General features: G+C 30.2%; 1 protein-coding gene across 1 annotated transcript; it reads left to right on the forward strand.

The window, feature by feature from the left end:
- Nucleotides 1-13659: 13659 nt before the first annotated feature.
- On the forward strand, nucleotides 13660-14258 carry LOC117919053 (glycine-rich protein 5-like). The gene has a single exon (XM_034836095.1). It carries the CDS (start codon nucleotides 13685-13687, stop codon nucleotides 14042-14044), a length of 360 nt encoding a protein of 119 aa, XP_034691986.1. The 5' UTR covers nucleotides 13660-13684; the 3' UTR covers nucleotides 14045-14258.
- Nucleotides 14259-15032: the final 774 nt, after the last annotated feature.

Consider the following 15032-nt stretch of genomic DNA (forward strand, 5'->3'; position numbering starts at 1 on the left):
TTTCCTAGTGAGAAAATTAGTATATATATATATATATATATATATATATATATATATAGTTGTGTGTATAGAGAAATAGTAAAGTCAAGACTTATAATTTATCAATTTTGTTTTATTAGTATTTTTTAATCATTATATCTATTTATTGAGTTCCAAATTATTTTCAAAAATTGTTAAACCTAATAATAAATTTAATATAAAGGGTCACTTAATTTGAAGTTCATTTTCCTAGTAAGAGAATTTATAAAAATATAATTATTTGTAGAAAAGAAATAATAGTCATTGTAAACCAATTTTTATCCATAAATTTTTTATATTAATGGGTTTATTATTTGAGTTTTAATTTATTTTTAAAAATTACTAGAATCATTGATGAATCCAATGCATTATGTTTTGTTTAATTTAAAGTTTATTTGCTTAGCAAAAAAATTGAAAAATAATAATTATATGTAAAAGATAAATAAGAGTCGTTCTACACCAATTTTTGTACATTAATTTATAGTATTGATTGGATCACTATTTGACTTTTAAGTTTTTTTAAAAAATTACTAGACTCATTGATGAATCTAATGCATTAAGTCTTGTTTAATTTGAAGTTTATTTGCCTAATGAAACAAAATCAAAAAATAATAATTCTATGTAAAAAATAATAATAATAATAATAATAGAGTCATTTTAGACCAATTTTTATCCATCAATTTTTAGTATTGATGGATCATTATTTAAGTTTTAAGTTATTTTTAAAAATTATAAGACTCTTTCATGAATCCAACTCAATAGGTCTTACTTAATTTGAAATTTATTTGTCTAATGAAAAAAATTAGTAAAAATATGATATATGCAAAGAAGAAACTAACCATGTCCTAAAATAAATTTTGGTCTATGACTTTCTAATATTATTAAGTTTCACAACCTTTTAGTACTAATTATATTGATTTTTGAGTTTTAAATGGCCAAATATTTACATTTATAGGGTTGTCCATTGGCCTTAAGTGACTTAAGCCTATCAAGGCTTAGGTCACTTAATCTAGCCCAAAACAGGCCCTAATTGATTATTTAACCACATAGGGTCATCTAATTAATCAATTAGCCTAATCTAGAGACCTTGTTTGTTATCCCCTATACAACCTTACGAAATTAACCAAATGCCCTTATGCACAAGAATGAACCTAGAGTCAATCCAACCCTCATAAACTATGTCATCATGGTATATGAGCTCAGAGCGAGGACCATTATGACCCATAGGAGTACTAGCTCCCTCATAATCTAATTCTAAAGTTGATTCAAAATTCCACTAAAGAGAATCAACTCCACTTTAGTACACTATTTAAATAACAATGAGACGAAGTTCGGTCCATAACCTACTATTCACTACATGTAGACTCCCTATGCTACTATTCACTACATGTAGACTCCCTATGAATTGGTGTTTGTAATCTAACAAGGGAATGTTATCACCTATCAAGATTACCTCTCAAATCCTTGAGTTACAGATCTTACTTATTATATGATCAACTAACATAGCCTAACTCCAATGAGCATAAGTCAAATTCCACTAAAGGAATCACGGTGGTCACAGATTTCATGATCACATGTCCTTTAGATCACCCAAAAGACACATTGTCTCAATCCCATGAGATATCATAGTGCCTTCATTGAGAATACATGTTGTCACCAGCCTCCATCAATAGTGACCAAATCCATAGGGATAAATGATTACTTTAGGGTCTCACCCATTGGTCAAAGTCTCCTATTGATTTTGGCATAAGCTCAATATCCTCTCAAGGTTGAGAGTCCATGCAGTATAGTAGCTTGGTGAATCATGACAATTGATAAACTTGCGTCATAATTCATTGCAGGTCCTGTCTAGTGTGCATTACATATATTAGTGCACTCAACATGGGAAACTCATCCTGATGACCAAGACAAGCCATTCCTCAAATTAGGAGGTGATGCACTATAATCTCTATTAGATTGCCCAAATCCATGAACCAACTATGGACAACTTATCTACTTACAAGGAACCAATTACTTGTATCTTTCATGCAACTCCTAATGCATACAAGTCATATACAATGAAAGAGACATGAGTTGAATGCTCGAATCAATGTCAATACACCAAAAAGGATAGCAAGGGGATAGTTAAGTCTAACTCTGTTACATCATGTTTTTCATTTAGAAGTTCAATCCCAATAGAGGTACGTAGTGTACTACAACCTTAAATGGATGACCCAAGTGTTAGGATAAAGGCTTTAAAAGCATGACATGATGTAATAAACTCTTGAATTTTATTATTTGTTTAATAAAGTTCTAGTTCACTTTTAACTATCTTATTTCCATGCATTATACTTTGAAAGCACTCTGACCTGGATCTTTTGCATTATACGTAAACTGGGTGCATTAGGAATTGCACGGAAGATCCAAGTCACAAGTTCCTTGTAAATAGATGACTCATTCATAATCAGTTCATGGGGTTTAGACAACCCATTAAAGGTTGTAGTGCACCACCTCCTTATTAGAGGGATGACTAGTATTGGCTATCAACATGGGTTTCCCATTATGAGTGCACTAGTGTGTATGGTTACACATTGCACCAATGTGTATGGCTATCAAGTAGCCATGACTTCACCAAGCTATTTCATTGTGTTGTATCTCGAACTTGAGAGAATATTAAATTTGTGCTAAAGTTAGTAATGGTTTTAATTAACTTATGAGTGAAATTATAAGATGATCATATATTCCCTATAGTTTGGGTCACTATTGAAGAAAGCTAGTACTTATAGGTATTCTCAATAGAGGCATCATGATATCTCATAAGATTGAGACAGAGTGCCCCTTGGTTGATCCTAAAGAGGTGCATTCATGTAAACTATGGTCATAGTAGTTCTTAAGTGGAACTTGACATCATGCTCTTGGAAAGCTAAGATATGTCAGTTAAACACACAATAAGAAGGTTTATAACTCAAAGATAGTAAAGGTAATCTTAAAAGATTGATATCTTTCACCTGTTAGACTACGGATATAGATTCATAGGGAGATTGAATGCAATGGATAGTAGCTCACAGACCCAAGCACATAGTGTCTCATTGTTATTTATATAGGATATTAAAGCTCAATTGATTCTCTGTAGTGGGATGTTGAATCAACTTCAGAATTGGATTTTAAGGGAGCCACTACTCCTATGGATCCTAATGGTCCCCATTCTGAGCTTATATACTTTGTTGGCATAGGTTATGAAGGTTGGATTGACTCTAAGTTCACTTTTGTGCATAAGGGTATTTTGGTAATTATGCAAGGTTGTACAAGGGTAAGTGAATGGGGTCTCTAGATTAGGCCAATTGATTAATTTGTAGAGTCTATTAGGTTAATTAATTAATTAGGACCCATTAAGTGATCTAAGCCTTAGTGGGCTCAAGTTACTTAAGCCTAATGGGAAATCCTATAAATACCTTTCTTAGGGTTTAGGGTTTCCATAGTTTTTTCTAGAGAGTTGTCTTCCACCTAAAAAGAGAGAGAGGGTCATAGTCTCTACCCTCTCTTCCATCCCCATCGGAAATGTGTCAAGATCAAGGTACAAGTCTTCAGGTGGAAGACTTCCGGTTTATTGTACTTCTTGTGACTTCATTTTTCAACTTTATCACGTGGAATCAATTCAGTTGTGAACAAATCATTTACTTGCAAAAAACACATGGATTGGATCTTTTGTGCAACTCCTAATGCACTCAAGTCATGTAAAATGTAAGAAATATAGGTTAAAACACTCAAAATATAAAGCATAGAACAAGGATAGATAAAAGTGCAACTAAAATATAATTAAATAAATAATAAATTCCAAATTTATTACTTCATGTCATGTTTTTAAGGTCTTTATCCTAACACTAACGACATAAAATTTGAAACCCATAAAATATCTCTTTTTCTTTTTCTTTTCAAACATGTAACAATACACCAATAGGCCATCAAGTTTGTACTTTTTCTTCTAATTAATGTTGCAATAGATTTTTATTTTATTTTTTTAATTGACTTGGATCTATACAATTTTCCTATCTCCATGAATAAATCAACCTATCTATATTCCCCTTTTTTTTAAATAAATTAATCCTAAATTCAAATCTTTTCAAGAGAATACCTAAAAGATTCAAGGTTATTTATTTTACACAACCAGGAAAATGGAACCGGATATTAAATTTATAGGTTAGATTCTTTCCTTGAAAGATTACTCATAAAAACTCTATTCTCTTTATATATTTTTTTTTCGTTCCTAATAACAAGGATGAAGAATTGGAATGGAAAAAATCATAACAAGATAAAGACAGTAAATAGTTATAGGAACTAAAAATATCTTACTTCTCTCTATTTTTTGCTTAATTTTTAAATTCCATAAATAGCCCTTATTCTAGGTCGGGGTGTTACAGAAAACCACTTCCATAAATAAATAAAAAGAAAAAAGAAAAGCCTAGTACACTTTTTCCAAAGTTTTTCTTCACAACCTAATAGAGAAAACAAGTATAAAGCAAAATGGCCTTGATATCCTTGATGAAAAGGCTTCATGTAAGTTGTGGATATGCAAATTTTGGGTTCATTTGCCATGTTTTCAAAGACTTGTTTTCAAGTTGAAGAACAAAAAATAGTTTTTTAATATTTTATAAAAATAAGCATGTTTGGCAAGTTGTTTTTAAAAACAATTCTTAAAAATAAAAACCAAAAACTTTATTTGGATAAGTTGTTTTTTAAAATAATTTTTCTATTTTGACATGGTAAAAATATTGTAAATTCAATTTATATAATATGAATTAAATTTTATTCTAAATCTTATTAAAACCGAAAATAGTTTTGTAATTATAAATAGATTAATAAATAAATAGTTTTTAGTAAAACATGAATAGTAATATTATAGTACATGTTAGAAATATAAGGATATTTACATCTTTATAAAATTTTTGTTAAAAGGGAACAATAATAATTTTAAAATAATAATTTATTTAAGATGAATCATGAATAAAGTTTAATTTTTTAACATGTAAATGATCCAAGTTTTTTATTACATGCACAGTATTCAATTATGAACATAATATTCTAAGATATTTTGATTTAATTTGAAATTAACTAGATTGGTTTTTGAATTCCAAATTATTTTTAAAAATTAAATAACCAAATTATTTTAAAAAAATTAAAATTCATTAAAGAATTTAAATTATTAATTATGTCTTACTTAATTTATAATTTATTTGCCTAGTGAGAAAATTAGTATATATATAGTTGTGTGTATAGAGAAATAGTAAAGTCAAGACTCATAATATATCAATTTTGATTTATTAGTCTTTTTTAGTGATTAGATCTATTTTTTGAGTTCCAAATTATTTTTAAAAATTGTTAAACCCAATAATAAATTTAATATAAAGCATCACTTCATTTGAAGTTCATTTTCTAGTAAGAGAATTTATAAAAATATAATTATCTGTAGAAAAAAAATAATAGTCATTGTAAACCAATTTTTATCCATAAATTTTTTTATATTAATAGGTTTATTATTTGAATTTTAATTTATTTTAAAAAATTACTAGACCCGTTGATGAATCCAATGCATTATGTTTTGTTTAATTTAAAGTTTATTTGCCTAGCAAAAAAAAAATTGAAAAATAATAATTATATGTAAAAGTGAAATAAGAGTCGTTCTACACCAATTTTTATACATCAATTTCTAGTATTGATTGGATCACTATTTGAGTTTTAAGTTATTTTTAAAAATTACTAGACTCATTGATGAATCTAACACATTAAGTCTTATTTAATTTGAAATTTATTTGCCCAATAAAACAAAATCAGAAAATAATAATTCTATGTAAAATAATAACAATAATAATAGAGTCATTTTAGACCAATTTTTATCCATTAATTTCTAATATTGATTGGATCATTATTTGAGTTTTAATTTATTTTTAAAAATTATTAAACTCATTCATGAATCCAACTCAATAGGTCTTACTTAATTTGAAAGTTTTTTGTTGAATGAAAAAATTAGTAAAAATATGATATATGTAAAGAAGAAACTATGTCCTAAAATAAATTTTGGTCTATGACTTTCTAATATTATTAAGTTCCACAACCTTTTAGTACTAATTATATCAATTTTTGAGTTTTAAATTATTTAAAACAATTAATAAATGTTATATATAAAGTATAATTTGATTTAGAATTTATTTGTTGAATGAAAAATTTTAGAGAAGTTAAAAGAAATTTAGAAAAACAAGTGTAATTTGTAAGAAAATAATATTTAAAGATTTTCAATATCAATATTAGATCTCTGAGAAAGAAAAAAAAAGGATATGATGTTCAATTTTATTTAGCTTTTTATGATTTTTTAAAATTTCCTTATATTTTTCTTTCATTTTTAAAAATTAATGAAAATAACTTTTATTTATTCTCTAAAAATTGTTCTTTATTTTCACTTGTTTTTCAAAATTATAAATAGAGAATAATAGTCAAACAGTATTATGAATTTTTAAAGACTATTTTTTACTCACATGGTAAAATAGACTCTTAAGTTTTGCGGATTCTCTCACTCTCTCTCTTTGTCCACTTGGGTTAACACCTTACCATAACTCATTGACAAGCTTAACTACGCACCAATGAAAGCAAAATAGAGAACGATATGCTTGGTACTAGTCTCTCCACTCTAAAATACAAAGAGATGAACATATGCTGTTCCATCTTATATTTACATTTATAAATACAAACGTATACATCTCACTAGATGTAAGCATCTAATCCCAACAAATGAACAAATATAGACAAGTTGTCCGAGCATTATCTTAGTTTATTATCCCCCACAGTTAAATATTGTTCTATTCTTCAACCGTTTTCGCCATCATCATCCTCATGTTTAACCAATTTCACCTATAAAACAATATTTTTATTGTCAATTTGATCATTTCATCTCTTTCAAAAATTCTATCAAATATTTTATAAATAGAGAACTATTTATTACAAATTGATTTTGTGTATAAATGGGATTTATTGTTATAAACTAAAAATTAATTTATTGAAAAAGATTTTACATAAAAAATTAATAAATATTGTTTTTAAATATGTTTTTTTTTGCTATAAATATTAATTTCATAACTAAAAATTATGTATCACATGTATATATGGTGACTAAATATTATTTTTTTTCATCATAAACAAACTTTTCATCATTAAAAATAAAAAATTTTGATGAGAAATACCTTTCTCATGAAAAACTCATTTTCCACATTAAAAGGTCATATAGTATATGTTTGGTTCCCATAAAATTTAAAGAAAAGAAAATAAAAAAGAAAAATAGAATGAAAAAGAGGTGAAAAAAAAATAAAAAATAAATTTAAAGTCAATAAATTATTTTTATATCATACATCAAACTCATTTCACTTATTTAACTCTTACATATAAAGAATAAATAATTTATGAATATATAAATTTCTTAAATACGATAACATAAATAAATAAATAAATATATATACTTTATTTAATACTTTTCAATAACCAACATAGCATGTTTCACTACCAATCACTTCACGGTTGTTGGAAATTTCAAAAGACCCCCCTCCCCCCAGAGACATTGTTTTTACCATTTGAAAAACTCTAGTCCGAAAGTTAATGCTGATTTTTTTTGTGATTTTGTAGACCCCCCCAGAGACATTGTTTTTACCATTTGAAAAACTCTAGTCAAAGGGGTTTTAAAAAAAAAAAAACCAATGTATGTCTGTAGACCCTGCCCGAGAGACATGGCTGGCATTTTTCCATCATGAAAATTCTCTGACCACCCCGGGATTTCAGTTGGAGGAGGCGGCCAGATTAGACGGGAGAGACAGAGAAGGAGAAAAAGGGGGGGAAAACAGAGGAGGAAGAGAAGATAGCTGGGGGGTTTTCATGAGTTTCATTGGCATTGGAGAGGGATTTTGTACCATTTGAAAAACTCTAGTCAAAGGGGTTTTTAAAAAAAAAACCAATGTATGTCTGTAGACCCTGCCCGAGAGACATGGCTGGCATTTTTCCATCATGAAAATTCTCTGACCACCCCAGGATTTCAGCTGGAGGAGGCGGCCAGATTAGACGGGAGAGACAGAGAAGGAGAAAAGGGGGGGGGGGAACAGAGGAGGAAGAGAAGATAGCTGGGGGGTTTTCATGAGTTTCATTGGCATTGGAGAGGGATTTTGAAGGCGTCTGAAGCAGAACAGGGCTTGAGGGGAGAAGGGCATTCTCAGGTATGAATGTAACAGGTTCATTGTTAGATTTAGATCCTTGCTATCCCTCTGCATTTTTTTTTTCTTGTTGATATTTTGGATATTTGTTGTTTTGCTTGGAGTGGATTGTTGCTTGTTGAGATATAACCTTGAATTCATGCTTGCCATCATCCATCTTAATATGCTCTGTTTCTGTTGTGATTGCGAAATGCCCGAGAAACCCCTCCAATATTTACACTTGATGCTGTTTTTCTTGCCTAATGAGAAGATTCACTGATGATCCATGATGTGAAGCTTCCTTTGAGAACCTTACTATTTGTTTTCTACTATGCTCTGTTCCATGTTTTTTTTTTTTTCTTTTCTTCTTCTTCTTTGTTTCGGTTACTCTTTGTCCTGGGACCGTGTTCAATGCATGGATGGTGAGAGGGGGATCCCAATCTCTTGCACTAGGCTGCCACTTTCAACAGCCACTTGGATCATCAAGCAGCCGCTATTGGAGGGGGAGCCTGCCGCTTGCCGTCGTCGCCTTCCTCTCCATCAAGATCTCCGTCCAGCGATGGAGATGGCGGAGGGACCAACAGCGCCGGCCATGGCAGCAGCGGTGCGAGCGCAGCAGAAGCAGCAGCCCCCGTTTCCATGCCCCTCGCGCGCCTGTAAAGGCTGCAGCAGCGGGCTCCGTATCGTCACCAAGCCGCTGCAGCTGGATGTGTTCGATGGCGGAGGGAGCAGCACGACACGGCGGCACGGCGCGAAGCGCCGACAGTTTAGACCCGCCTCGAAGGCCCCCGGCGAAGCCTCTCATCTCCAGTTCCTCCGTCGTCGTCGCCTGAAGTGGAGAGGAACGTATGATTGAATGGTCCAAAGAGAGAGGAGAATGGACTTGGGCTTTAGTCGGCTGGACTCAGATGAGAGGCCCAAGTTTGTGATGGATGTTTGCATTGGGTTTGTTTGTGAAGGCTTTGGGCTTGGGTTTGAATTTGGAGCCCAGGCCCAAGCCTATGCTGAAGATGGAGCCTTTGTCTTAAGCCCATTTCTACTATTATTATTATTATTATTATTATTATTATTATTGCTATTATTATCATTGCTTAAATATGCAAGTCCAACTTTAATCTTCAAATTCAACTTTCAAAATCCATATTCTAGCAATTTAATATTATTATTATTATTATTAATCCAACTTTTAAAGTATTATTATTATTATTGTCATTTCAAAAATCTTATCATTATTATTATTATTATTATTAATTCAACTTTTAAAATATTATTATTATTATAATTATTGTTATTATTAATTCCACTTCTAAAATATTATTATTATTGTTACTATTATTAATTCAACTCTCAAAACCTTATTATTATTATTATTATTATTAATTCACACTTTCAAAAATCTTATTATTGCTATTATTATTATTGATTTGCACTTTCAAAATCTTATTGTTATTATTATTAATTCAAACTTTTAAAATCTTATTATTATTATTATTTCAAAATCTTATTATTATTATTATTATTATTATTATTATTACTATTATTAATTCAACTTTTAAAATCCTAATATTATTATCATGATTATTATTATTGTTATTATTAAAAATCTATACTCTAGCCGTTCAATTTCTTAAAGTTCATTTATTATTATTATTATTATTTCAATTATTATTATCATTAACGAATATTATTATTATCATTGTTAGCGGATATTATTATTATTATCATTATGGTTAGCAGATTATTATCATTATTATTATTAACGAATATTATTATTATTATTATTATTAGTGGATATTATTAATTTTAATTATTATTATTATTATTGTAATTAACTAGTATTATTATTATTATTAGCGGATATTATTATTATTATTATTATTAACGGATATTATTATTATTAATTATTATTATTGCTATTATTATTATTAATTATTATTATCATTACTATTATTACTATTATAACTATTATTATCATTATTATTATCTTTGTCATTATTATTATTTGTTCAATTTTTTCAAATCTTATCATTGTTATTATTATTATTATTACTATTATTATTATTATTATCATTGTCATTGTTATTATTATTATTACTAATTCAACCTTCAAAATCTTATTATTGTTATTATTATTATTATTATTATTATTGTTAATTCGACTTTCAAAATCTTATTATTATTATTATTATTATTAATTCAACTCTCAAAATCTATATTCTCGCAGTTTAATTTCTTAAAGTTCATTTCTTATAATTACTACTATTATTAATTCAACTTTCAAAATCTACATTCTCGCAGTCCGATTTCTCAAAGTTCATTTCTTATAATTACTATTATTACAAATTCAACTTTCAAAATCCATAGTCTCGCAGGTCAATTTCCTAAAACTCCTTTCTCATATTCTGTGACAAATTTCAATTTAATTACCGGAGCTCTAATCTTTTACATTCAATTCCAAAAACTCCAATTTTCAAATAAACTCCAAGAATCCAGTCTTCACTCGAATAGTTTTTAATCCCTTTTTGGTTCCTAAATAATCTTCTGATTTTCTTGATTTCATGTAAGTAGTAATGAGTTCTTCATAATTGTAAAACACAAAATTTGTAAGACTAATTCATGAACAATAATTGAGGCTTTGGTGGGGGCCCTATGTTTGATCCTTTTCGATTGTCAACTGTCGTACTTAATGTATTTCGCTTGATTTTCGTTTTACACTCCGATATGCATGAGCTATATTTTGTATTCATTAATTGTGTACTAATCCCGTTTCTTGATAGCGCATTGTGGCTCGTGGCCGAGGTATGCATCCACTCCCATTCTAGTCAATCTTTATTGCGTGTTTTGATTCTCATATTGTGCATGATTTAGGTGAATATCCATTGATTTTCTCGTTGATTGCCATGTCAGTTTCATTGTATTAGTAGAGACCCGATTTTAGGGGCTTAGAGGGGTGCTACGGTCTTTACCGTACCTTCCCGATAAGTAACCTGACCCCTGAACCCAATCCGGTTTTTCACAGACCACCTTTTCCAAAGTAAGGAGTCACACTTAGAGTTTTCTTTCTTATTTTATTTAGCCTTTAAAAACAAAATAAAAATAAGTGGCGACTCCAAGTCATTTTCTTAATGAACTAAAAATCAATTTTTCAAAATAAAATAAAAATCGAGCTCGCCATCGAGTGGGAAACGCATGAGCCGAAATGCGGGGTCCACAGATTTGTATTTTCTGGTCTGGTTTTTTTTTATTATTATTATTTATATTTAGGAGTCTCAAGGTAAACCAGTATAAGGAGAGGTATCGGTGCTGGTAATTTTTTTTTTAATTTCTTTTTCCATATTTTTAAAAGTCTTGATTTGTGGAAGTACTATATGCCGTATTGTTTTTCAATTTTGTTGGATTTGTTGATATCTATTCTTAATATATATTTTAAAATTTTCAATAGTAAAATTTTATTAATATCTTAAAATTTTTAAACAAGTTTAAAATCGTTAATTTTTTAATATAAATTTCCAAAGGTACTTGTGTCTGACATGAAAATTCCCACTATTTTTCTAACTTTAAAAATAAAAAACAAAAAATATACTTAAGCCTTCAAAAACAGTTTTGAAAACAATTTTTTTGAATAGTTTTTTAAAACTGCTATTTGATGTTTTGTAAAATAAAATCTGTTTAGGACTTGATATGTTTTTAACCTATTTTTAATATTTTAAAAATAATTTTTATATCTAATGCTTTATTTTTAATTATTTTACATGTTTGTATAATTATTTTATAAAGTAATTTTTGGAAATCAATTGAAAATAATTAAAAAGATATTTTTCTAAAAATATTATATTTTTTATACTTACGATCAGAAAATAGAAAATGGTTTTCTAGTTGTAAAATATATTTTTTTATTTTTCATTTACAGAAAATAAAAATTGTTATAGAAAACAGTTGCTAATAGGCTTAGTTAAGAAGATGCACATGGGATAGATATCTCACATGGATTGTACATGAGCATGAATATGTGTGTATCAGAGTTGTAGGTCACAAAATGAATTTTTAAGAGCAAGTGAAACTAATAGGAGTCCACAAACCGTCCTCAGAAATGCATTTACTTTCTCCTCCACCAAGGTCAGCATCAGCCCTAGTCCTGTCAAGGGCAGCTGGAGGAGCTGTTATTGATTCTCCCTACACCACTGATCACCTCACTCTCCTTCTCTCTTAGTATTTGCCCAATAAGTGGAGCTTCAGCAACCCTTGGCCTTTATCTTTCAGTTCTCACCAAATTCTCATCATGTTCATCAGACTAGAAAAACGAGACCTAACTAATTTTTATTTGGATAAAGTACTTAGCTATCTTATCTAAAAATTCTAATAATTTTCATGACTCCAAAATTAACATGAAAAATCTTAATTTGATTAAATGGGTGTAGCTATAATTTTTTTTTTTTTTTTTTTTTTTTTTTTTTTTTTTTTTGCATTATGATTATAAAGTTCTCAAAAGTTTGTCAATTCTTTTTGGTCAAGACTTCAACTAAAAAGAATCAAATAATACAAACCAAGGCTTAATTAATTCTCCATCTCACAATGACACATCTATAATGACAAAGCCAGACACCGGATGGATTCCAACATAACATTCAAAGATTATCAGCAGTTTGGTGGATTGATAATCTTCTTACCTACACCCTGAAGTAAAATTTTATGGAAAAAAACAAATTAAGTTAATATATATATATATATATATAATACTTAGTCTCCATTCCAGTCAAAATAAATAACATCATGCATAACTCTTTTTTTTTTAAAAAAAAAAAAAAAATTATTTAAAACATAATAATTCCAAGAATTTCTTTATGCTGTTTTGCATCCCTTTCTATCTCATATGGTAGGCCCAAAAAGACGAAATGAACCCCAGAGAGGTATTAATATAGTATTAGGTATCAATTTATCTAATTTGGTATTCATTTTTTCCATACATTCTCTTAGAGATCAACTGAAAAATTCAGGATATGAAAAATAAAACGCGAAAGAATTACCAGAGAAAGAGACATTTTTTGTGGCCTGTCATTCAAATTTTACATACGTCAAAAGAAACCCCTAATATTCATGTACTTTAGGTTTTCTGTCATGCAAATATTGGCAGGGGCATTTTTCTGAATCCCAGCACAGCCATACATATTGCATAATATCTGTATGGAAGCCATGATGATATGCAAGTGATTTTCATTTTTATTTGTTAGATGTTGATCAAGTTGAGGCCCTGAGGCTCGGAGCGTAGTCGCAACAAATCCTGTTCAATTCCATCGACTGAGTATAGCTGTGGACTGATCAGCATTTAACTTCATTTACTACTTGCAACTGTCCCCCACCTCCCTCTAGGCCTTTAAAAGGAGACCCGCAACACCCTTCAGGTGCAACAGAGTACACACTCAAAAAGAAGCATTAGAGGGTGAGTGAGTGAGTGAGAAAAGAGAGAGATGGCAAAGTGGTTTATTATGGCAGTGCTTGCCCTAGCAGTGGCTCACACCACTGCAAGGACTGTGCCTAGTGATGCTGGTCTCGATGACCAAAAGAACATCGCCACCTTTGGCGGGCTCGGTGGCTTTGCAGGAGTAGGTGATTCTGGACTGCCATTTGGTGGGCTAGGTGGAGTCAGCGGAGTTGGCGGAGGAATCGGTAGTGCAGGTGGACTAGGTGGGACAGGAGGGCTCGGCAGCTTGGGTGGCTTGGGTGGCACCGGTGGTCTCGGAACCCTAGGTAGCATAGGCAGTGGAGTGGGCACCGGTGGTGGACTCGGTGGTCCTGGTGGTGGCGCTGGTTCTCCTCCTTTCCCTTGAATTTGTTGTGATCATGGTTCTCATTTTAGGTTTAAGTTTAACTTCTACCAGTAAGGGTTTTGGAGTTGAGTGTGTCTGTGTGTAAGGTGGTTCATGTTTTTAGTTTCTTATTGTTCTTCATGTCTTTGCTTCAGATTCCGTTGTCATGTTATTAGCCCAGCATAATTGTGTTTTTGTTTATTGTTTTATATAATAATTTTATTTTACTTTCCTATTCTCACTTCTCCCAATAATCTATACCATCACCAAATTATTATCATCTCTTCCAACAGCTCAATCACTCCTATGTAACCTCGCAGCCCACTGCATTCTTTTATTTTATTTTATTCATTTTTTATATATTTTTTTTCATCATACATAATCACTACACCGCACCAGTGGTCATATGCTTCCTAGAAAACCATACCTTTCAAAGTATGAAAACAATTTTTCTTTTCAACAAGGTAATCCAACTGATGGGAAATCTAGATTACTTTGTTCCTGTCCAAGGATCAGATTAGGTGCATCAAATTACTCCTAAGGCTACTAGACCCTATGTGTAGAAAAAATATAACATTTAAAACTATTTACAAGACCTGGATTACATGTTTAGATTTAATCCTTATGGTGAATATCATTATTTGATGCCACGGTAGTCAAATGTGATCTCACAAACCCCCAATGTTCCACCTAATGACTCTTTCTTCAAACTAAGCACACAAATGGTGGAAGTCATGAGGATGGAAGTTAGGGTTCTCTTTGGAACATAGGGAGAATGATAAAAGAAGACTTGAAACCTTAATCTTATAAGGGGTATTTATAGGGTTCCTTCTAAGCTTAAGTGACTTGAGCCTACCTTCGACTTGAGTCACTTACTCTATCTCAAAAAAGAGTCTTAATTGATTAATTAACCCATCAAAACTTCAATTAATCAATTAACCTATTCTAGAGATGTTGTCCACTAATTCCTAGGCAACCTTATGTAGTTACCAAAACATCCTTATGCATA

This window comes from Vitis riparia, chromosome 7, assembly GCF_004353265.1.
Source record: "Vitis riparia cultivar Riparia Gloire de Montpellier isolate 1030 chromosome 7, EGFV_Vit.rip_1.0, whole genome shotgun sequence".
Lineage (NCBI taxonomy): Eukaryota > Viridiplantae > Streptophyta > Magnoliopsida > Vitales > Vitaceae > Vitis > Vitis riparia.

What these genes read in the sequence shown, in the direction of transcription:
- LOC117919053 (XM_034836095.1), top strand. Translation starts at nt 13,685, where the DNA reads ATGGCAAAGTGGTTTATTATGGCAGTGCTTGCCCTAGCAGTGGCTCAC.